Here is a 25,765-nt window from a genome sequence, read left to right on the forward strand (position 1 = left end):
AGGTGCTTGTCCAGTGCCAGCTTGAAGACTGCCAGGGGTCTGTTGGTAATCCCCCTTATGTATGCTGGGAGGCAGTTGAACAGTCTCGGGCCCCTGACACTTATTGTATGGTCTCTTAACGTGCTAATGATCCCTGCTTTTCATTGGGGGGATGGTGCATCGTCTGCCAAGTCTTTTGCTTTCGTAGTGAATGATTTTCGTGTGCAAGTTCGGTACTGGTCCCTCTAGGATTTTCCATGTGTATATAATCATGTATCTCTCCCGACTGCGTTCCAGGGAATACAGGTTTAGGAACCTCAAGTGCTCCCAGTAAGTGAGGTGTTTTATCTCCGTTGTGCGCGCCGTGAAGGTTCTCTGTACATTTTCTCGGTCAGCAATTTCAACTGCCTTGAAAGGTGCTGTTAGTGTGCAGCAATATTCCAGCCTAGATAGAACAAATGACCTGAAGAGTGTCATCATGGGCTTGGCCTCCCTAGTTTTGAAGGTTTTCATTATCCATCCTGTCATTTTTCTAGCAGATGCGATTGATACAATGTTATGGTCCTTGAAGGTGAGATCCTCCGACATGATCACTCCCAGGTCTTTGACGTTGGTGTTTCGCTCTATTTTGTGGCCAGAATTTGTTTTGTATTCTGATGAAGATTTAATTTCCTCGTGTTTACCATATCTGAGTAATTGAAATTTCTCATCGTTGAACTTCATATTGTTTTCTGCAGCCCACTGAAAGATTTGGTTGATGTCCGCCTGGAGCCTTGCAGTGTCTGCAATGGAAGACACTGTCATGCAGATTCGGGTGTCATCTGCAAAGGAAGACACGGTGCTGTGGCTGACATCCTTGTCTATGTCGGATATGAGGATGAGGAACAAGATGGGAGCGAGTACTGTGCCTTGTGGAACAGAGCTTTTCACCGTAGCTGCCTCGGACTTTATTCTGTTGACGACTACTCTCTGTGTTCTGTTAGGATAGGAAATTATAGATCCACCGACCGACTTTTCCTGTTATTCCTTTAGCACGCATTTTGTGCGCCATTACGCCATGGTCACACTTGTCGAAGGCTTTTGCAAAGTCTGTATATATTACATCTGAATTCTTTTTGTCTTCTAGTGCATTTAGGACCTGTTCTAAACCCATGTTGCCCTGGGTTGTGTAACTGATGGGTTTCTAGATGGGTGGTGATCTTGCTTCTTAGGACCCTTTCAAAGATTTTTATGATATGGGATGTTAGAGCTATCGGTCTGTAGTTCTTTGCTGTTGCTTTACTGCCCCCTTTGTGGAGTGGGGCTATGTCTGTTGTTTTTAGTAACTGTGGGACGACCCCCGTGTCCATGCTCCCTCTCCATAGGATGGAAAAGGCTCGTGATAGGGGCTTCTTGCAGTTCTTGATGAACACGGAGTTCCATGAGTCTGGCCCTGGGGCAGAGTGCATGGGCAAGTCATTTATCGCCTGTTCGAAGTCATTTGGCATCAGGATAACATCGAACAGGCTTGTGTTAATCAAATTTTGTGGCTCTCTTATAAAAAATTAATTTTGATCTTCGACTCTTAGTCTGGTTAGCGGCTTGCTAAAAACTGAGTCATATTGGGACTTGAGTAGCTCACTCATTTCCTTGCTGTCATCTGTGTAGGACCCATCTTGTTTAAGTAGGGGCCCAATACTGGACGTTGTTCTCGACTTTGATTTGGCATAGGAGAAGAAATACTTTGGGTTTCTTTCGCTTTCATTTATGGCTTTTAGTTCTTCCCGCGATTCCTGACTCCTATAAGATTCCTTTAGCTTAAGTTCGATGCTTGCTATTTCTCTGACCAGTGTCTCCCTACGCATTTCAGATATATTGACCTCTTTTAGCCGCTCTGTTATTCTTTTCCGTCGCCTGTAAAGGGAGCGCCTGTCTCTTTCTATTTTACATCTACTCCTCCTTTTTCTTAGAGGAATAAGCCTTGTGCATACATCGAGTGCCACCAAGTTAATCTGTTCTAGGCATAAGTTGGGGTCTGTGTTGCTTAGTATATCTTCCCAGCTTATATCGGTTAGGACTTGGTTTACTTGGTCCCACTTTATGTTTTTGTTATTGAAGTTGAATTTGGTGAATGCTCCCTCGTGACTAGTCTCATTATGTCGGTCTGGGGCTCCACGCATACATGTCTGAACCTCAATTATGTTGTGATCTGAGTATATTGTTTTTGATATGGTGACATTTCTTATCAGATCATCATTGTTAGTGAAGATGAGGTCTAGTGTATTCTCCAGTCTAGTAGGCTCTATTATTTGCTGGTTTAAATTGAATTTTGTGCAGAGATTTGAAAGCTCGTGTGAGTGTGAGTTTTCATCAGAGCTTCCTCCTGGTGTTATTACTGCAACAATATTATTTGCTATATTCCTCCATTTTAGGTGCCTTAAGTTGAAATCCCCCAGGAGCAACATGTTGGGTGCAGGAGCTGGAAGATTTTCCAGACAGTGGTCAATTTTTAACAGCTGTTCCTGGAATTGCTGGGATGTTGCATCCGGAGGCTTGTAGACTACCACAATGACTAGGTTTTGGTTCTCGACCTTTACTGCTAAAACTTCCACTACATCATTTGAGGCATTAAGCAGTTCTGTGCAAACAAGTGACTCTGCAATGTACAGGCCAACCCCCCCCCCCCCCCCTTTTGCCTGTTCACTCTGTCACATCTGTATAGGTTGTAACCTGGGATCCATATTTCGTTGTCCAAGTGATCCTTTATGTGGGTCTCAGTGAAAGCCGCGAACATTGCCTTTGCCTCTGCAAGCAGTCCACGGATGAAAGGTATTTTGTTGTTTGTTGCTGGCTTTAGACCTTGTATACTTGCAAAGAAGAATGTTATCGGACTGGTGGTATTGTTGGTACTGGGGGAGGATTTTTTTCCGGCATTAGTATCTGTATCTGTTGGTTTGGAGTGGAGGCCATCGACTGTGGTTCCACTCCAGGAATGACTGGATTTGGTGTACGATTTCTGCCATTTCCTGCCAGTTTTTTTTCCTTCCTGGCACTAAAAAACCTCTCCCTCTTGAGTGGCTGTGGCTACCCAGGTTTTCCCATGGCCTGGATGTTTTGTATCTTTTTGTCCCCTTTAGATGGTGTGCCTGGCAATTTAAGTTATAGCACAGTCTTTCCTGTACTGAAGAGGTACACAGTTCAGGGTGAAAAAGCTTACAGGAAGGGAGTTTGCATTTTCCTGTTGTCATATGGGCATGGGATTTTCTAGGGTGGTCATAGTTGCACGTCCCGTCTGATTTTCCAGATTTCCCATGTCTGCAGATACCAAGTGCATAGTATGTGCACAGGCTTGGTTTCCGTTTGCCTTGGAGTCCTCTTGTTTGCTATTTCCTGTGGTATTTCTAGTTTGCAATATTGGTTTTATCTTATCTTTGACTACACTTGTTTCCCTACTACGGAAGGAACCATACATAGTTTTAAGATGAGGTATGATAAAGCTCATTTAGCAGGGAGAGAGGGGACCTAGTAGCACTCGGTGAAGAGGCGGGGCCAGGAGCTGAGTCTCGACCCTGCAACCACAATTGAGTATACACACACACACACACACACACACACACACACACACACACACACACTAGTCTGGGAAGTGATGTAGTAGAGGCAGGATCCATACATAACTTTGAGAAGAGGTATGATAAAGCTCATAGAGCAGAGTGGCCTAGTAGCGGCCAGTGAAGAGGCGGGGCCAGGAGCTGTAACTCGACCCCTGCAACCACAACTAGGTGAGTACACATACACAAACACAGGACCTGTGAACTGACCCCCACAACCACATATAGGTGAGTACGTACACACGCTTGACTAGCACAAAATCATCAACCCAAGTGTCTATCAACATTGTAGATATATTAACAATGTATGTAATATTAGAATGTATTAATGTTCACTATTATAAATACTTTGTGAAGTAATCCACTACTGTACCTTCTTTGCTGATATTCTTTTATTGGTACTGTAGATGAGGAATTTCTTGATGAGGTCAATTGCATCTGGCGGCGCATCTGGTAGTACCTAGAACAGTGCAGTCAAGTAATATTAAGTATAAAGTTTCCATCTACTGAAAAAACATGATTATTTCAACATAATGATAATAGGCAATAATAGTCATTATTTAAAGAACTGTAACGAACTCGTAAACAAAGTAAACAAACTTAACGGCTCAGACAACAGAAATTTGGTTAGGCGAAACAGTGTTCATATTACATCATCAATCATGTTCCTCTGCTACTTAGATACCTTGGTAACGTGGTATTGTGTACGTGTTATTCTGAACTGGAAAAGTTTTAACTCCTTTAGGATTCTTTGTTTTAAGAATATTTAACTCACAACGCTTTTAAATTTATGTTTGTGGCAAACACATGAGTGTAAGGGAGTATGAAAACACGAGTGTAAGGGAGTATGAAAACACGAGTGTAAGGGAGTATGAAAACACGAATGTAAGGGAGTATGAAAACACGTGTAAGGGAGTATGAAAACACGAGTGTAAGGGAGTATGAAAACACGAGTGTAAGGGAGTATGAAAACACGAGTGTAAGGGAGTATGAAAACACGAGTGTAAGGGAGTATGAAAACACGAGTGTAAGGGAGTATGAAAACACGAGTGTAAGGGAGTATGAAAACACGAGTGTAAGGGAGTATGAAAACACGAGTGTAAGGGAGTATGAAAACACGAGTGTAAGGGAGTATGAAAACACGAGTGTAAGGGAGTATGAAAACACGAGTGTAAGGGAGTATGAAAACACGAATGTAAGGGAGTATGAAAACACGAGTGTAAGGGAGTATGAAAACACGAATGTAAGGGAGTATGAAAACACGAGTGTAAGGGAGTATGAAAACACGAATGTAAGGGAGTATGAAAACACGAGTGTTAGGGAGTATGAAAACACGAGTGTAAGGGAGTATTAAAACACGAGTGTAAGGGAGCATTAAAACACGAGTGTAAGGGAGTATGAAAACACGAGTGTAAGGGAGTATGAAAACACGAATGTAAGGGAGTATGAAAACACGAGTGTAAGGGAGTATGAAAACACGAATGTAACGGAGTATGAAAACACGAATGTAAGGGAGTATTAAAACATGAGTGTAAGGGAGTTTTAAAACATGAGTGTAAGGGAGTATTAAAACACGAGTGTAAGGGAGTATGAAAACACGAGTGTAAGGGAGTATTAAAACATGAGTGTAAGGGAGTATGAAAACATGAGAGTAAGGGAGTATGAAAACACGAATGTAAGGGAGTATTAAAACATGAGTGTAAGGGAGTATGAAAACACGAGTGTAAGGGAATATTAAAACACGAGTGTAAGGGAGTATTAAAACACGAGTGTAAGGGAATATTAAAACACGAGTGTAAGGGAATATTAAAACACGAGTGTAAGGGAGTATTAAAACACGAGTGTAAGGGAATATTAAAACACGAGTGTAAGAAAGTATTAAAACACGAGTGTAAGGGAATATTAAAACACGAGTGTAAGGGAGTATTAAAACACGAGTGTAAGGGAATATTAAAACACGAGTGTAAGGGAGTATTAAAACACGAGTGTAAGGGAATATTAAAACACGAGTGTAAGAAAGTATTAAAACACGAGTGTAAGGGAGTATGAAAACACGAGTATAAGGGACTATGAAAACATGAGTTTAAGGGAGTAGGAAAACATGAGTTTAAGGGAGTAGGAAAACATGAGTTTAAGGGAGTAGGAAAACATGAGTGTAAGGGAGTAGGAAAACATGAGTGTAAGGGAGTAGGAAAACATGAGTGTAAGGGAGTATGAAAACATGAGTGTAAGGGAGTAGGAAAACATGAGTTTAAGGGAGTAGGAAAACATGAGTGTAAGGGAGTAGGAAAACATGAGTGTAAGGGAGTAGGAAAACATGAGTGTAAGGGAGTAGGAAAACATGAGTGTAAGGGAGTATGACCCATGTTACCAAAGCACTCGAATGATAGGGTAAAGAGCACAAGTTCGAGTGGACCACAATAGGCTTGTTCCCTGGAGTTTCATTATTATCATTAAAAAAAAAAAGAAAGATAAACCTGTATGGATCATTCAGCACTGCCGGTGCACTAGAGTGTACCTGTCCCTCTTAATAATTTAACATCATCAGTAAAGACACGCAGACCTTTGATCTCTGTTGTGAATTCCTTTATATTTGGACCAAAAAAAAAATTCCCACTTATTACTCCCGTTCATATCTATGACTTATCCCGTCTGTAAGACCCTTGTGGGTTTAGCGCCTAGTTTTGACTGTAATACTAATGATATGACTTATCCCTTATTATTAATCACGCTTCTTGAAGTCCAGGAAGATGCAATCCATCCATTGCAGACTTGTTTTATCTGGCAAAGCCTCTCTCTTCCATGTACACAAATATTTTCTTTTTATTTTATATTGCTCTAATATGTGTTCAATGATCAGTCTCTTGTCCGTTCCCGTTTTTATTTAGGAACTAAATTATCACTTTACCAGTTATCAGGTAGCTGCCCCATCTCGAGCAATGGTTGAAGATCGTCGTAGGCCACGCAGTGGTTTTACACCTTATCTTAGTACCCATGGAGATATATTGTCCTATCCCAGTTTCTTCGTTTGTTTCATCGTTTCACTCTGTTGTGGGGATGCTCTCTAGTTTCTGTTAATCTGCAGTTGGACCAATATACTTATATAGCTCCCCTCATTCTTCTGTGATTTTTTTTTTTACTTTCTGCTAAGTTCCTCATCTACTCTTCTTTTACTAACTATTACTAACTATAGTACAGATGTCTATGCCATTCCTGGTTACACAGCCATACACAACTGTAGGCCAGACCAACAAGGGGGTGGCACAGCCATATACTACTCAGTCCAACTAGAATGTATCACTAATACTTGCACAAGGGATGAACATGGGGAATATATAATAGCTAAATTCAAATCCAAATACCTACAAAAACCTCTCACATTGATAAACATCTACAGAGTTCCACAGTCAAACATTAGCCAATTTAGTCAAAACCTTGGAAGTATGATAACTGATGCACGCATGAACAAAGATCACTTACTACTCTCAGGTGACTTCAGTATAAATCTCCTGCAAGACCAGGACCCACACGTTACTGAATTCACAAACACAATGAGTAACTGTATGTTACTACCAACAGTAACAAAACCTACAAGAGTTACAGAGACTAGTGTTTCCCTACTTGACCACATCTGGACCAACACCATATCCCCTTTAAAATCAGGCATAATTACAGATAATACCACAGACCACTACCCTACTTTCCTCATAACAACTCTTGGTAAACTACCCCAAGACACTACTAAAGTCACCTTCAGACTTCACAATGAGGCAGCCATTAATAACTTCACAACAGCAGTAGCAAACATTGATTGGCACACTGAGCTAGAAATCTATACAGATATTGACGAATGTATTAATAATTTTCTAAAAAAGACCCAATACCTCTATAACAAGCACTGCCCTAAAAAAACTAAACAGATGACAGCTAAGAGACTGAACAGTCCCTGGCTAACACCCAGCATTCTCAAATCCATAAATACAAAACACCAATATGAAAAACAGTACAGAATGGGTCACATAACCAGAGACCAAACAAAACGTTACTCGTCAATCCTAACCAGCCTGATAAGAAGGGCAAAAAAATTGTATTATGAGAACAGATTATCCAACTTACGAGGTGATATAAAAAAGACCTGGAAAACCCTATCAGAAATTCTGGGAACAAAAAAGATATCACGAAATAGCGAAATAAAATTAGCAAAATCAGATGAACCCCAACTCCCACCAACAGAAACAGCAAACAGACTCAATGATTTCTTCTCCACTATAGGACAAAACCTTGCCAATAAAATCCCAAGCTCAGATACCCCACCAAATGACTACCTCACCGGCAACTACCCGAACACACTGTTCCTAGCTCCGACTAACCCATACGAAGTCTCCCTTATTATCAACGCACTAAAAAACAAGGCAGGACATTTAAATACCTTACCACCCTTTATATACAAAAAACTGACACAAGTGCTATCACCAATCATTGCAACACTCTTTAACAAATCCATTGAATCCTCCACCTTCCCTACAGTACTCAAAATAGCAAGGGTCACCCCGATCCACAAAGGAGGAGACCAAACAGAGTAGAATAACTATAGGCCAATATCCAACTTACACCCTCTCTCAAAAATCTTCGAAAAATTAATTCATAAACGAATCTACTCCTACCTTATCTCCCAAAACATACTCAACCCCTGCCAATTTGGATTCAGGCCTAATAAAATACTAATGATGCTATTATACACATGCTAGAACATATATACACTGCAATAGAGAAAAAAGAAGTCCCACTGGGGATCTTCATTGACTTACGTAAAGCTTTTGATACAGCTGACCATGACTTGCTCCACGTAAAATTGTCACACTATGGTATAAGAGGGCACTCCCTCAACTACCTCAAGTCATACCTCAGCAACAGAAGCCAATATGTGTATTAAAACATGAGTGTAAGGGAGTATGAAAACACGAGTGTAAGGGAGTATTAAAACATGAGTGTAAGGGAGTATGAAAACACGAGTGTAAGGGAGTATGAAAACACGAATGTAAGGGAGTATGAAAACACGAGTGTAAGGGAGTATGAAAACACGAATGTAAGGGAGTATGAAAACGCGAGTGTAAGGGAGTATGAAAACACGAGTGTAAGGGAGTATTAAAACATGAGTGTAAGGGAGTATTAAAACATGAGTGTAAGGGAGTATGAAAACACGAGTGTAAGGGAGTATGAAAACACGAGTGTAAGGGAGTATGAAAACACGAGTGTAAGGGAGTATGAAAACACGAGTGTAAGGGAGTATGAAAACACGAGTGTAAGGGAGTATTAAAACATGAGTGTAAGGGAGTATGAAAACATGAGTGTAAGGGAGTATGAAAACACGAGTGTAAGGGAGTATTAAAACACGAGTGTAAGGGAGTATGAAAACACGAGTGTAAGGGAGTATTAAAACACGAGTGTAAGGGAGTATTAAAACACGAGTGTAAGGGAGTATGAAAACACGAGTGTAAGGGAGTATTAAAACACGAGTGTAAGGGAGTATTAAAACACGAGTGTAAGGGAGTATGAAAACACGAGTGTAAGGGAGTATTAAAACACGAGTGTAAGGGAGTATGAAAACACGAGTGTAAGGGAGTATGAAAACACGAGTGTAAGGGAGTATTAAAACACGAGTGTAAGGGAGTATGAAAACACGAGTGTAAGGGAGTATTAAAACACGAGTGTAAGGGAGTATGAAAACACGAGTGTAAGGGAGTATTAAAACACGAGTGTAAGGGAGTATGAAAACACGAGTGTAAGGGAGTATGAAAACACGAGTGTAAGGGAGTATTAAAACATGAGTGTAAGGGAGTATTAAAACATGAGTGTAAGGGAGTATGAAAACACGAGTGTAAGGGAGTATGAAAACACGAGTGTAAGGGAGTATGAAAACATGAGTGTAAGGGAGTATGAAAACACGAGTGTAAGGGAGTATGAAAACACGAGTGTAAGGGAGTATTAAAACACGAGTGTAAGGGAGTATGAAAACATGAGTGTAAGGGAGTATGAAAACATGAGTGTAAGGGAGTATGAAAACACGAGTGTAAGGGAGTATTAAAACATGAGTGTAAGGGAGTATTAAAACATGAGTGTAAGGGAGTATTAAAACACGAGTGTAAGGGAGTATGAAAACACGAGTGTAAGGGAGTATTAAAACACGAGTGTAAGGGAGTATGAAAACACGAGTGTAAGGGAGTATGAAAACACGAGTGTAAGGGAGTATTAAAACACGAGTGTAAGGGAGTATGAAAACACGAGTGTAAGGGAGTATGAAAACACGAGTGTAAGGGAGTATGAAAACACGAGTGTAAGGGAGTATTAAAACATGAGTGTAAGGGAGTATTAAAACATGAGTGTAAGGGAGTATGAAAACACGAGTGTAAGGGAGTATGAAAACACGAGTGTAAGGGAGTATGAAAACATGAGTGTAAGGGAGTATTAAAACACGAGTGTAAGGGAGTATGAAAACATGAGTGTAAGGGAGTATGAAAACACGAGTGTAAGGGAGTATGAAAACACGAGTGTAAGGGAGTATTAAAACACGAGTGTAAGGGAGTATGAAAACATGAGTGTAAGGGAGTATTAAAACATGAGTGTAAGGGAGTATGAAAACACGAGTGTAAGGGAGTATTAAAACATGAGTGTAAGGGAGTATGAAAACACGAGTGTAAGGGAGTATGAAAACATGAGTGTAAGGGAGTAGGAAAACACGAGTGTAAGGGAGTATGAAAACATGAGTGTAAGGGAGTATGAAAACACGAGTGTAAGGGAGTATGAAAACACGAGTGTAAGGGAGTATGAAAACATGAGTGTAAGGGAGTATGAAAACATGAGTGTAAGGGAGTATGAAAACACGAGTGTAAGGGAGTATGAAAACACGAGTGTAATGGAGTATGAAAACATGAGTGTAAGGGAGTAGGAAAACATGAGTTTAAGGGAGTAGGAAAACATGAGTGTAAGGGAGTAGGAAAACATGAGTGTAAGGGAGTAGGAAAACATGAGTTTAAGGGAGTAGGAAAACATGAGTTTAAGGGAGTAGGAAAACATGAGTTTAAGGGAGTAGGAAAACATGAGTGTAAGGGAGTAGGAAAACATGAGTTTAAGGGAGTAGGAAAACATGAGTTTAAGGGAGTAGGAAAACATGAGTGTAAGGGAGTAGGAAAACATGAGTTTAAGGGAGTAGGAAAACATGAGTTTAAGGGAGTAGGAAAACATGAGTGTAAGGGAGTAGGAAAACATGAGTGTAAGGGAGTAGGAAAACATGAGTGTAAGGGAGTAGGAAAACATGAGTGTAAGGGAGTATGAAAACATGAGTGTAAGGGAGTAGGAAAACATGAGTGTAAGGGAGTAGGAAAACATGAGTGTAAGGGAGTATGAAAACATGAGTGTAAGGGAGTAGGAAAACATGAGTGTAAGGGAGTAGGAAAACATGAGTGTAAGGGAGTAGGAAAACGTGAGTGTAAGGGAGTATGAAAACATGAGTGTAAGGGAGTAGGAAAACATGAGTGTAAGGGAGTAGGAAAACATGAGTGTAAGGGAGTAGGAAAACATGAGTGTAAGGGAGTAGGAAAACATGAGTGTAAGGGAGTAGGAAAACATGAGTGTAAGGGAGTATGACCCATGTTACCAAAGCACTCGAATGATAGGGTAAAGAGCACAAGTTCGAGTGGACCACAATAGGCTTGTTCCCTGGAGTTTCATTATTATCATTAAAAAAAAAAGAAAGATAAACCTGTATGGATCATTCAGCACTGCCGGTGCACTAGAGTGTACCTGTCCCTCTTAATAATTTAACATCATCAGTAAAGACACGCAGACCTTTGATCCCTGTTGTGAATTCCTTTATATTTGGACCAAAAAAAAATTCCCACTTATTACTCCCGTTCATATCTATGACTTATCCCGTCTGTAAGACCCTTGTGGGTTTAGCGCCTAGTTTTGACTGTAATACTAATGATATGACTTATCCCTTATTATTAATCACGCTTCTTGAAGTCCAGGAAGATGCAATCCATCCATTGCAGACTTGTTTTATCTGGCAAAGCCTCTCTCTTCCATGTACACAAATATTTTCTTTTTATTTTATATTGCTCTAATATGTGTTCAATGATCAGTCTCTTGTCCGTTCCCGTTTTTATTTAGGAACTAAATTATCACTTTACCAGTTATCAGGTAGCTGCCCCATCTCGAGCAATGGTTGAAGATCGTCGTAGGCCACGCAGTGGTTTTACTCCTTATCTTAGTACCCATGGAGATATATTGTCCTATCCCAGTTTCTTCGTTTGTTTCATCGTTTCACTCTGTTGTGGGGATGCTCTCTAGTTTCTGTTAATCTGCAGTTGGACCAATATACTTATGTAGCTCCCCTCATTCTTCTGTGATTTTTTTTTTGTTACTTTCTGCTAAGTTCCTCATCTACTCTTCTTTTACTAACTATTACTAACTATAGTACAGATGTCTATGCCATTCCTGGTTACACAGCCATACACAACTGTAGGCCAGACCAACAAGGGGGTGGCACAGCCATATACTACTCAGACCAACTAGAATGTATCACTAATACTTGCACAAGGGATGAACATGGGGAATATATAATAGCTAAATTCAAATCCAAATACCTACAAAAACCTCTCACATTGATAAACATCTACAGAGTTCCACAGTCAAACATTAGCCAATTTAGTCAAAACCTTGGAAGTATGATAACTGATGCACGCATGAACAAAGATCACTTACTACTCTCAGGTGACTTCAGTATAAATCTCCTGCAAGACCAGGACCCACACGTTACTGAATTCACAAACACAATGAGTAACTGTATGTTACTACCAACAGTAACAAAACCTACAAGAGTTACAGAGACTAGTGTTTCCCTACTTGACCACATCTGGACCAACACCATATCCCCTTTAAAATCAGGCATAATTACAGATAATACCACAGGCCACTACCCTACTTTCCTCATAACAACTCTTGGTAAACTACCCCAAGACACTACTAAAGTCACCTTCAGACTTCACAATGAGGCAGCCATTAATAACTTCACAACAGCAGTAGCAAACATTGATTGGCACACTGAGCTAGAAATCTATACAGATATTGACGAATGTATTAATAATTTTCTAAAAAAGACCCAATACCTCTATAACAAGCACTGCCCTAGAAAAACTAAACAGATGACAGCTAAGAGACTGAACAGTCCCTGGCTAACACCCAGCATTCTCAAATCCATAAATACAAAACACCAATATGAAAAACAGTACAGAATGGGTCACATAACCAGAGACCAAACAAAACGTTACTCGTCAATCCTAACCAGCCTGATAAGAAGGGCAAAAAAATTGTATTATGAGAACAGATTATCCAACTTACGAGGTGATATAAAAAAGACCTGGAAAACCCTATCAGAAATTCTGGGAACAAAAAAGATATCACGAAATAGCGAAATAAAATTAGCAAAATCAGATGAACCCCAACTCCCACCAACAGAAACAGCAAACAGACTCAATGATTTCTTCTCCACTATAGGACAAAACCTTGCCAATAAAATCCCAAGCTCAGATACCCCACCAAATGACTACCTCACCGGCAACTACCCGAACACACTGTTCCTAGCTCCGACTAACCCATACGAAGTCTCCCTTATTATCAACGCACTAAAAAACAAGGCAGGACATTTAAATACCTTACCACCCTTTATATACAAAAAACTGACACAAGTGCTATCACCAATCATTGCAACACTCTTTAACAAATCCATTGAATCCTCCACCTTCCCTACAGTACTCAAAATAGCAAGGGTCACCCCGATCCACAAAGGAGGAGACCAAACAGAGTTGAATAACTATAAGCCAATATCCAACTTACACCCTCTCTCAAAAATCTTCGAAAAATTAATTCATAAACGAATCTACTCCTACCTTATCTCCCAAAACATACTCAACCCCTGCCAATTTGGATTCAGGCCTAATAAAATACTAATGATGCTATTATACACATGCTAGAACATATATACACTGCAATAGAGAAAAAAGAAGTCCCACTGGAGATCTTCATTGACTTACGTAAAGCTTTTGATACAGTTGACCATGACTTGCTCCACGTAAAATTGTCACACTATGGTATAAGAGGGCACTCCCTCAACTACCTCAAGTCATACCTCAGCAACAGAAGCCAATATGTGTACGCAAATGGGGCAAACTCTTCTGCGCAACCAATTACAGTTGGTGTCCCACAGGGAAGTGTCCTTGGCCCTCTTCTCTTTCTCCTATACATAAATGACCTACCAAATGCTTCGCAATTACTCAAACCCACACTATTTGCAGATGACACTACATACGTCTTCTCTCACCCGAGCCCAGTCACGCTAGCCAATACTGTAAATACCGAATTACAGAAAATATCTACCTGGATGAGGACTAACAAACTTACACTAAACATTGACAAAACCTACTTCATTCAGTTTGGTAACAGAGCTACAGATGTCCCTCTTAACATAATGATAAACGGATCACCTATCACAAAGCTAACAGAGGGAAAATTCTTAGGAATCCACCTCGATAATAGACTCAAATTTCATACACATATACAACAAATTTCTAAGAAAATTTCCAAGACTGTAGGCATACTATCGAAGATACGGTACTATGTTCCACAGTCAGCCCTCCTGGCCCTATATCACTCTCTTATTTACCCCTATCTTACCTATGGAATTTGTGCATGGGGCTCAACAACAATTAACCATCTCAGACCACTAATTACCCAACAAAAGGCTGCAGTTAGAATGATAACAAATTCTCACTACAGGCAGCACACTCCACCAATATTCAATACACTAAACCTACTCACCATACAAAACATCCATACTTATTACTGCACCTATTACGTACATAGAACACTTAACTCTGATATTAACCCTCCCCTCAAACATCTCCTTGCCAACCTCAACAGAACACATGACCATAACACAAGGCACAGATCACTCTTTGATGTTCCTCGTGTCCATCTCACACTATGCAAAAACTCAATGCACATAAAAGGCCCTAAAATCTGGAATTCATTACCTGTAAATATAAAAGAAACACTACCTGTTTATAAATTCAAGTCTCTTCTCAAAGATCACTTACTCACCCAAAACCAAATAAATACTGAATAACTGAACCTTATAAATTGTATATCTTAAATGTTTCTCACAATTATATCACATAAATGTTAAACCTAAAACCCAATCTAACTTTATTATTTTTTAAATACACTACCTAACAGAATACTCCGTACGACTGAATGTACAACAATGCATGCAACCCTATGACCTGTCTTTGTAATACTCATTTGTGCTTATAGTTATCTGTTTACAATAATGTATTATCACTGATTTCATCATTGCTTAGTTAATTTTAAGCCAGCCCGTAATGCTATGCATAGTATAAGTGGCTTTGGCATGCTGCTCTTATCTGTATTTTTTTTCTGTACCTCTGTATGTATGCTCAAATTGTTAATAAATAAATAAATAAATAAATAAATAAGAACCGTATAGTCACTACCCCATAGTGGTAGCCAATTTTCAATTTCACCTCTGTCGGAGTTACTTAAAGTGAAAGCCAGGTCAAGAATAATTCGTTCCTACCTTTTTCTTTTGACATGTTGACTAATGCAATCATCAATTTTGCTCTCTATGTTTCTGATCCTCCATTGTGACTGAAATCTCCTTCAAGCAGTAGCTTTGCTTTGCTTGTACTCGATCACTGTACTGCTTTTTCTATAATTTGTATTGTAGTTATATTCTCCTTGTACTGCTGCCTCTGTCTCCTCTTGTTCAGTGGGGGTTATAAAGTACTGCTTCTGTTACCTTGAGTCTGCCAGTCGTAATTTATCCTGTTTGCGGAGGTCGTCTCAGCTCTTGGTTCTGCCTCCTAAATTACAGTCGTCGATATTATTGGTTCCTGGTCTCACAGGCCTTCTCATACCTACTCTTGAAACTGTGTACTGAGTTTGTCTCTACTACCTCAGCTTCCTTATTCCGTTTATTTACCACCATGCGACTGAAAAAGCTTTTCTTTATGCCAATAGGGCTCTTCGACGTCTTTACCTGCCATCTGAAGCCTCACCTCTATGCCTCTTGTTTCAAATAAGTTAAGTCCCTACATGGTCTGTCAAAGCCCATGAGAAACATGTGTGTCGTAATCATGTCTTCCCTAATTCTTCTATAGTCGTCAGGTTCAGGTCCCTTAGTCTTTCTTCATAACAGCTCTGGGACTAGTCTTGTTGCAAACTTCTGGACCTTTTTTAATTTTTCATACACGCTTCATCAAGTGGGGGTTCCATGCTGGTGTTGCATACTCCAGGATGGGCCTAACATATATAACATATGTCATGAAGAGAGTCCTGAATCTTTATTGAGTTTTCTGAAAGCAGTTCTTAGATTAGTAACCCTCGCACATGCTGCAGATATTATGCAATTTATTTGTACCCCGTATCACTGTCTGTTTTTCTAATCTATGGGATGCAGTGTCAAATGTTTGAATACAATCCAACAATATGCAGTCGACCCATTGTTGTTTTGCTTTATTTCCATTATGCTTTTATGGAACTCCAGCAGGTTAGTGAGGTGAGACTTACTTTCTTGTAATCTGTGCTGGTTTTCTTAAAAAAATCCCATCTTTCTAAGTGTTCAACCAACCTTTTCCAGATTATCCTTTCTAATACTTTGGACAATAACATATCAGTGATACAGGACTGTAATTCAGCGCTCGTCTGTTCCCTACTGTATACTGGGATCACGTTTGCAGTTTTCTAGCTGTTCGGTAAGTTTCCCGTCTCTTGGAACATGCTGCAAATCATTACTATAGGTTCTTACAGTTCTTTCACTCTTTTCATTATCCATAATGATAATGTCATCAGACCCAAAAAATTTTGATGTGTCTAACTCATTCAGTATTTCATTACATCATCCTTTACTACAGAATTCTATCTAACATATGCTGATTAGCCCTTGCGACCCTGCATTCTGTTTCCTCAGTGAATACTTCCTTAAATACTGTAATCTTAATTCCTTCCAAACATGTCTATCGTTTTCTGTTCCCCCCCCCCCCCACCCAACCCTTTCCTCTCTCTCTCCATCGACGCTGATTTGGCACCAACTTGGCTGCTAAGTCATCCTCAAACTGACGTTCTGCTTCTCTTCTCATCCTTGCATAGTCATTCCTCACTGTTCTGCTGGCCTCCCTACTCTCTGTCGTCTGTAATTTTTCCATGCACTTTTGCACCTTCCTTTGGCCTCTCTGCATCTCTGATTAAACCCAGGGCTCTCTCTGTTTCTTGACTTCTCACACTTCAGGCACTTTCTGGCGAGACCCTCCATCTCGTGGGTTATAATAATGTCAGTAGAATTACTAACAATATGTTACGTAAAAGAACACATGTGCAGCTAATGAGACATTGTACTGCAACAATGTTATGCTCTCCAGGAGCTTTGTTAAGTCAAGATGTCTCATTAGTTGCACGTGGTGCTTTTACTTAACATCTCGTGGTTTGTCTGCTGAATTTGCTTATAAATTTCTAATCCCTGCATAGTCCCCTCCTCTGTAATCTGGTTTATTATTGGTACCTCCTGTGTGCTCAGCCAATATGTGGTTACAGGGGAGGTCGATTCACAGTTCCTAGCCCTGCCTCTTCGCTGGTCGCTACTAGGTCCACTCCTGGCTTTACAAGCCCTGTCGTACCTCTTCTTAAAGCTATGTATGGATCCCACCTCTACAACTTTACTCTTCAGATTGTTTCACTTCCTGACAATTCTAAGGCTGAAGAAATACTTCTAAATATCTCTATGACTCATCTGAGTTTTCAACTTCCAGTTGTACCTTCTTGTTCCTAGTTCCCATCTCTGAAACATTCTGGCCCTGTCCACCTTGTCAATTCTTCTCAGTATTTTATACGTCGTTACATAACCTTCATATTCCTCCTGTTCTTCAGTGTCGTCAGATTGAGTTCCCTTAACCTCTCTTCATAGGGCATATCTCTTAGCTCCGGGACTAGTCTTATTGCAAATCTCTGTACTTTCTCCAATTTCTTGAAGTGCTTGGCTCCTTATTTAGATGTCGAAACACTCTTCTTAGATTTGCTAGATACTCATTTGCTGCAGCAGCTATTTAGCAAATGTGCGCCTCAGGGGATATGCTCGGTATGATACTCACTCCAAGGTCTTCCTTGAGTGAGGTTTGGAGATTGTACCCCGTCTGCAGTCCTTGTCCTTCCCCAAGCTTCACGACTTTGTACTTAGTGGGGTTAACTCCATAAGCCTTTTGTCAAACCAGGCGTCTGTCGAGATTCCTTGGTAGCCTTGCCTGATCTTCGTCTGCTTGTAGTCGTCTCATTAGTCTCGCGTCGTCTGCGAACGGGGATACCTCTGACTATCCCCTCTGTCATGTCATTTACGTATACGAGAAACAGCACCAGCCCTAAGACTGATCCTAGTGGAACCCACACTCGTCACTTGCACCCATTCCGACAACTCGTCACAGACCATCACCCGTTGTATCCGTCCTTGGGTATTCCTTGATCCATTGAAGCATCCTGTTATTTCTGTCTGCTCTTCTAGTTTTATAATAGTCTCTGTCGAAAGCCTTTGTAGAGTCCAAGAAAATTACTTTACCCGTATCTCTCTATCCTATGTGTGTATATATGTGTGTGTACTCACCTAATTGTGGTTGCAGGGGTCGAGACTCAGCTTCTGGCCCCGCCTCTTCATTGAGTGCTACTGTATGTGTGTGTGTGTGTGTGTGTGTGTGTGTGTGTGTGTGTGTGTGTGTGTGTGTGTGTGTGTGTGTGTGTGTGTGTGTGTGTGTGTGTGTGTGTGTGTGTGTGTAATTTGACTTCCGCCTGGTGTCTTACAGCTGAGTTACTTATAATTCACAAGTCACGTGCTGCGTTACTTACTTCTTTAAGTGTGTCTTTCCCTTTGGCTAGTGAATGAGAGAGGAAGAGTGACTGGCAGAATCAACGTAGTCATATATTACCACCATACAATCACCTGCATCAGCACAGTTTTCCAAGGACTTAACATAATCTGCTCCAACTCGCATATTTACTCCAACAAAACAGCATAAACTCACGTCATTTCTCCAGTGTTCAATTAACTTGTCTGACAAAACGCAATTCAAACAGTATAACAAAAATATAAAGAATAATGACTGTAGAAATAATGACTTTGTTAATTGAACCTAACTATTGTTTGGACATAAAAGGCGCTAACTGACGTTATTGTTGGCCTGATGAACCCTCACTTGTGTTACCTGTGTGCTATGTAGCCTCAATATGTCAGGTGAAAGTTTAATGGGAGTCTTTCAAAGAACAAGCATATACATAAAAAATGTATACTGATGTAATATGTTCACTTCACTCTACCGTAGTGGCCCTTACAGATAAACGCCGTAATGCCCGTGAAGGTTTCTTGATCCAAAGAAATGGAGCTACCCTCCCGTGTTTCAAACCCCCGATTATCTCCTACCTTATAGCTGTCGTATGACCCCTAAAGGTTTATCGCCTGCATATGAATTTAATTAGCCATAATGATGGTCGGACTGGACACTAGGGTCAAGGTCATGTTTACGTTGCTCCTCACCTGATCTGTGTCAGAGCCGTGCCTCGCCTGATTTATATCAGAGCCGTGCCTCGCCTGATTTATATCAGAGCCGTGCCTCGCCTGATTTATGCCAGAGCCGTGCCTCGCCTGATTTATGTCAGAGCCGTGCCTCGCCTGATTTATGCCAGAGCCGTGCCTCGCCTGATTTATGCCAGAGCCGTGCCTCGCCTGATTTATGTCAGAGCCGTGCCTCGCCTGATTTATATCAGAGCCGTGCCTCGTTTGATATGTTAGAGCCGTGCGTCGTTTGATGTGTCGAAGAAGTGCCTCCTTCGATGTGTCAGCGTGTGACTCGCTTGATGTGTTCAGACATGTCTCCACAGTGTTCTAACATGTAGACTCTGAGTGGCTATTAAGTGTAACTAACATTACAAATATAGTAATTATATTATAAACTTCAAAAAACATTGACTTTACATACACAGCATTTTCCTCTCTGTATTATATCACGTGGATGCTCTAAATCGTAAGGGGTCATCCAGTGCCTGGATATATTGAAATAATCAGGTTTAACACGAGAAAAGGAAAGATACCTCCAGTTCCTTAGAACAAAAGCCCTTTATCACCATCATGACACCCCGTAGAATCTATGGTTAAATATTTAACAGGAATGCATTAGGTATAGTATTACTCTAAATGTTACCTGCGGCAGAATTCTGGATTACTTGAAGATTTGTTAATCTTAAAAAATATATTTGATGCTTCAATGTTATTTTCTATAGCGCGATAAAGACGTACTGTTATGCGCAAATTAGTTGTAAAAACTAACACTTGATGCGCCAGTGCTAGGTTTATCCTAGTTGCAGGAAGTCTGTACTACGCTTGGAAGCCTTCTCTTGGTTATAACTAGGACCAAATTTTTTAAAGGGGGACCGGTAAGCCAGCGGAAGGCCTCAGTCAGATGACCAAAAGCTCCCATGGCGGGTCATTATCTGACTAAGACCCGCGTCAGGAAACACTTCTGTTTCCTAACCTTCTCTTGCTGATACGGACGATGGAAATGAAAGTACACGCATCTTACTATTTATTACTCAGCTACCTAAGGAGACCAAATGATGATTCCTACTCTTATCGATTATAGACTTAGGATCTTATTTAATAAGCAGATTTGCCTGCTCTAGAGTTAAGGAATTTGATTCATGATGAAAGAATGAAGTCACCTAGTGTTTACAAGCTGAGATTGTTGATGAAATAATGAACTAACCTGTTCAAGGGGAACTGGCTTGGACTCGGGAAAGGTGATCTTCTTGTAGTCAGGGAGCCGGGAGAGACCTGGCCAGGTAGCTTCACTAGGTGTTCCCAAGATCTGCAGCACCACACACAGCTGGTCTATGTCGCTCTCTCCCTGCAACCACAACCACCACTGTATGACATAACTTAATGCATTAAACAGTTCTCACCTACCAATACACTGCCTAATCCTCCTGCCCCTTCAACTTGCTTCCCGACCACCTGCACCAGCTTTCCCCCCACTCACAATTCTACATCACCCCCTACACCACCTACCTGCCCCACCACCACCAACGCACCAGCCTTCATCCACCCTACCCACACTAATCTTACACACCTCACCGCTTCCCACCTACACTACCAACAATTAGGATGAACACATAAGCAAACACTAGGATATATTAATTAGAAAAACATTTAGGTCTTGGGACCTTGATCACTTCTAACATATAAAGTTCAGGAATAACAGTATGTTAATGACCAAGATCCCAGGACTGACATGTTACACAAATAAGGCGCATATAGAAGAGAGGAGCTTACGACGACGTTTCGGTCCGACTTGGACGAAATGTCGTCGTAAGCTTCTCTCTTTTATGTGCTGGTTATTTGTGTATCGTTCCAGTCACGGTATTGTGCCTTTTTTCGTTATTTACTGACATGTTATCTAATAAATATGTCCTAGTGATTGATCAAGCGTCTTTTATAAGCTACTTGTCGGTGTCAATTATCAAGGTTGATACTCCTAGATACACAACATATTGAGCGGGAGAATGATAAACTGTTGCTGGCATTATCACTTTCACTCTATGTAGCTAAGTTTACTGATGATAAAATAAATGAGGCTTGGTCATGGACCGGGCTGCAGGGGCGATGACCTCCGGAACACCATCCAGGTATACTCCACCAGAAAGAAAAGTACACACACACACACACACACACACACACACACACACACACACCACACACACACAAACACCACACACACACACACACACACGCACACACACACACACACACACACACACCACACACCACACACCACACACACCACACACATACACACACACCACACACATACACACACACACCACACACATACACACACACCACACACAAACACACACACACACACACACACACACACACACACACACACACACACACACACACAACAAACACACACACACATATAACCAAGGAGGAGGTGAAGAAGCTGCTATGCGAACTTGACACCTCAAAGGCGGTGGGACCAGACAACATCTCTCCATGGGTCCTTAAAGAGGGAGCAGAGATATTGTGTGAGCCATTAACAAAGATCTTCAACACATCATTTGAAACTGGGCAACTCCCTGAGGTATGGAAAATGGCAAATGTAGTCCCAATTTTTAAAAAGGGAGACAGACATGAGGCACTAAACTACAGACCTGTATCACTAACGTGTATAGTATGTAAGGTCATGGAGATCATCAGGAGGAGAATGGTGGAGCACCTGGAAAGAAACAAGTGTATAATTGACAACCAGCACGGTTTCAGGGAAGGAAAATCCTGTGTCACAAACCTACTAGAGTTTTATGACAAGGTGACAGAAGTAAGACAAGAGAGAGAGGGGTGGATCGACTGCGTATTTTTGGACTGCAAGAAGGCCTTCGACACAGTTCCTCACAAGAGGTTACTGCAAAAGCTAGAGGACCAGGCACACATAACAGGAAAGGCACTGCAATGGATCAGAGAATATCTGACAGGGAGGCAACAACGAGTCATGGTACGCGACGAGGTGTCAGAGTGGGCGCCTGTGACAAGCGGGGTTCCACAGGGGTCAGTCCTAGGACCTGTGCTGTTCTTGGTATACGTGAACGACATAACGGAAGGGATAGACTCAGAAGTGTCCTTGTTTGCAGACGATGTGAAGTTAATGAGAAGAATCGAATCGGACGAGGATCAGGCAGGACTACAAAGAGACCTGGACAGGCTACAAGCCTGGTCCAGCAACTGGCTCCTTGAATTTAACCCTACCAAATGCAAAGTCATGAAGATTGGGGAAGGGCAAAGAAGACCGCAGACACAATATAGTTTAGATGGCCAAAGACTGCAAACCTCACTCAAGGAAAAAGATCTGGGGGTGAGTATAACACCGAGCATATCTCCTGAGGCGCACATCAATCAGATAACTGCTGCAGCATACGGGCGCCTGGCAAACCTACGGATAGCGTTCCGATACCTCAGTAAGGATTCGTTTAAGACTCTGTACACCATCTACGTCAGGCCCATACTGGAGTATGCAGCACCAGTTTGGAATCCACACCTAGTCAAGCACGTCAAGAAATTAGAGAAAGTGCAAAGGTTTGCAACAAGACTAGTCCCAGAGCTACGGGGATTGTCCTATGAAGAAAGGTTGAGGGAAATCGGCCTGACGACACTGGAGGCCAGGAGGGTCAGGGGAGACATGATAACGACATATAAAATACTGCGCGGAATAGACGAGGTGGACAAAGACGGGATGTTCCAGAGATGGGACACAGACACAAGAGGTCACAATTGGAAGTTGAAGACTCAGATGAATCAAAGGGATGTTAGGAAGTATTTCTTCAGTCATAGAGTAGTCAGGCCATGGAATAGCCTAGAAAGTGATGTGGTGGAGGCAGGAACCATACATAGTTTTAAGGCGAGGTATGATAGAGCTCATGGGGCAGGGAGAGAGAGGACCTAGTAGCAATCAGCGAAGAGGCGGGGCCAGGAGCTGTGACTCGACCCCTGCAACCACAAAGAGGTGAGTACACACACATCAACCACATAACTGCTGCAGCATATGGGCGCCTGGCAGACCTGAGAAAAGCGTTCCGATACTTTAGTAAGGAATCGTTCAAGACACTGTACACCGTGTACGTCAGGCCCATACTGGAGTATGCAGCACCTGTTTGGAACCCACACTTGATCAAGCACGTCTAGAAATTAGAGAAAGTGCAAAGGTTTGCGACAAGGTTAGTTCCAGAGCTAAGGGGAATGTCCTACGAAGAAAGGTTAAGGGAAATCGGCCTGACAACACTGGAGGACAGGAGGGTTAAAGGAGACATGATAACGACATACAAAATACTGCGTGGAATAGACAAGGTGGACAGCGACAGGATGTTCCAGAGAGGGGACACAGAAACAAGGAGTCACAATTGGAAATTGAACACCCAGATGATTCAAAGGGATGTTAGGAAGTACTTCTTCAGTCATAAAGTAGTCAGGAAGTGGAACAGCCTAGCAAGTGAGGTAGTGGAGGCAGGAGCCATACATAGCTTTAAGACGAGGTATGACAAAGCTCAAGGAGAAGAGAGAGAGAGGTCATAGTAGCGATCAGTGAGGAGACGAGGCCAAGAGCTGAGTCTCGACCCCTGCAACCACAATTAGGTGAGTATACACACACACACAGATGCAATCTTCCCACCAGAATACCAGATCATGAGGAAAGATAGAAGGGGCAGAGGGGGAGGAGGGGTTGCTCTGCTCGTAAAAAACAGATGGAAATTCGAGAAAATGCGAGGCATAGACGAGACGGAAGAAAGAGACTACATAGTAGGTACACTTCAGTCTGGGGAGCACAAGGTGGTCATTGCAGTGATGTATAATCCACCACAGAACTGCAGGAGCCCAAGAGAGGAATATGAAGAGAGCAACAGAGCAATGGTGGACACACTTGCTGAGGTGGCAAGAAGAGCTCACTCCAGCAGAGCAAAGTTGCTGGTTATGGGGGATTTCAACCACAGGGAGATTGACTGGGAAAACCTGGAGCCACATGGTGGTCCCGAAACATGGAGAGCCAAGATGGACGTGGTGCTGGAAATCCTCATGCACCAACATGTTAAGGACACTACCAGAGTGAGAGGGGAGGATGACCCAGAAAGACTGGACCTTGTGTTCACCCTGGGCAGTTCAGACATTGAGGACATCACTATGAGAGTCCCCTAGGAGCTAGCGACCACGTGGTTCTGTGCTTTGAATACATAGTAGAGCTGCAAGTGGAGAGAATAACAGGAGTTTAATGGGAAAAGCCTGACTATAAAAGAGGGGACTACATAGGGTTGAGGAACTTCCTGCAGGAGGTTCCGTGGGACAGAGAACTGGCAGGAAAGCCAGTAAACGAAATGATGGAATATGTAACAACAAAATGCAAGGAGGCAGTGGAAAGGTTTATTCCCAAGAGCAACAGAAACAATGGGAAGACCAGAACGAGCCCCTGGTTTAACCGACGGTGTAAGGAGGCAAAAACAAAGTGCAATATAGAATGGAAAAATTACAGAAGGCAGAGAACACATGAAAATAGAGAGATCAGTCGCAGAGCCAGGAACGAGTATGCACAAGTAAGGAAGGAAGCCCAGCGACAGTATGAAAATGACATAGCATCGAAAATCAAGACTGACCCGAAACTGTTGTATAGCTACATCAAGAGGAAGACAACAGTCAAAGACCAGGTGATCAGACTGAGGACAGAAGGTGGAGAACTCACAAGAAATGACCAGGAGGTATGTGAGGAGCTAAACAGGAGATTTAAGAAGTTTTTACAGTAGAGGCAGGAATGGCTGTGGGAAGACAGCACAGAAGGGAACATCAAGAGGGAATATACCAACAAGTGTTGGATGACATACAAACAACCAAGGAGGAGGTGCAGAAGCTGCTAAGTGACCTTGATACCTCAAAGGCGATGAGACCGGACAACATCTCCCCATGGGTCCTTAGAGAAGGAGCAGAGATGCTGTGCATGCCCCTAACCACAATCTTCAACACATCCCTTGAAACTGGGCAACTACCTGAGAAATGGAAGACAGCAAATGTAGTCCCCATATTTAAGAAAGGAAACAGAAATGAGGCACTAAACTACAGACCTGTGTCTCTGACATGTATTGTGTGCAGAGTCATGGAGAAGATTATCAGGAGAGTGGTGGAACACCTGGAACGGAACAAGATTATAAATGAAAACCAGCATGGGTTTATGGAAGGCAAATCCTGTGTCACAAACCTCCTGGAGTTTTATGACAAGGTAACAGAAGTAAGACACGAGAGAGAGGGGTGGGTTGATTGCGTTTTCCTAGACTGCAGGAAGGTCTTTGACACAGTTCCCCACAAGAGATTAGTGCAGAAGCTGGAGGATCAGGCGCATATAACAGGGAGGGCACTGCAATGGATCAGGGAATACCTGACAGGGAGGCAACAACGAGTCATGGCACGTGAAGAGGTATCACAGTGGGCGCTTGTGACGAGCGGGGTCCCACAGGGGTCAGTTCTAGGACCAGTGCTATTTTTGATATATGCAAACGAC

The 25,765-nt window shown here is 41.8% G+C and overlaps 1 protein-coding gene across 3 annotated transcripts in view; it reads right to left on the reverse strand.

The window, feature by feature from the left end:
* Positions 1–25,765, reverse strand: part of LOC128695100 (cyclin-dependent kinase 20) — a 91,468-nt gene that overhangs the window by 6,985 nt on the left and 58,718 nt on the right. For all 3 annotated transcript variants that reach the window (XM_053785506.2, XM_070091430.1, XM_053785507.2), the window contains 2 exons: positions 20,441–20,581; positions 3,943–4,029 (listed from right to left, as the gene is read on the reverse strand). In XM_053785506.2, coding sequence (XP_053641481.1) covers positions 3,943–4,029; positions 20,441–20,581 — 228 coding nt within the window. The remainder of the gene's footprint in view (positions 1–3,942; positions 4,030–20,440; positions 20,582–25,765) is intronic.

Source organism: Cherax quadricarinatus, chromosome 35 (assembly GCF_038502225.1).
Source record: "Cherax quadricarinatus isolate ZL_2023a chromosome 35, ASM3850222v1, whole genome shotgun sequence".
Taxonomy (NCBI): Eukaryota; Metazoa; Arthropoda; class Malacostraca; order Decapoda; family Parastacidae; genus Cherax; species Cherax quadricarinatus.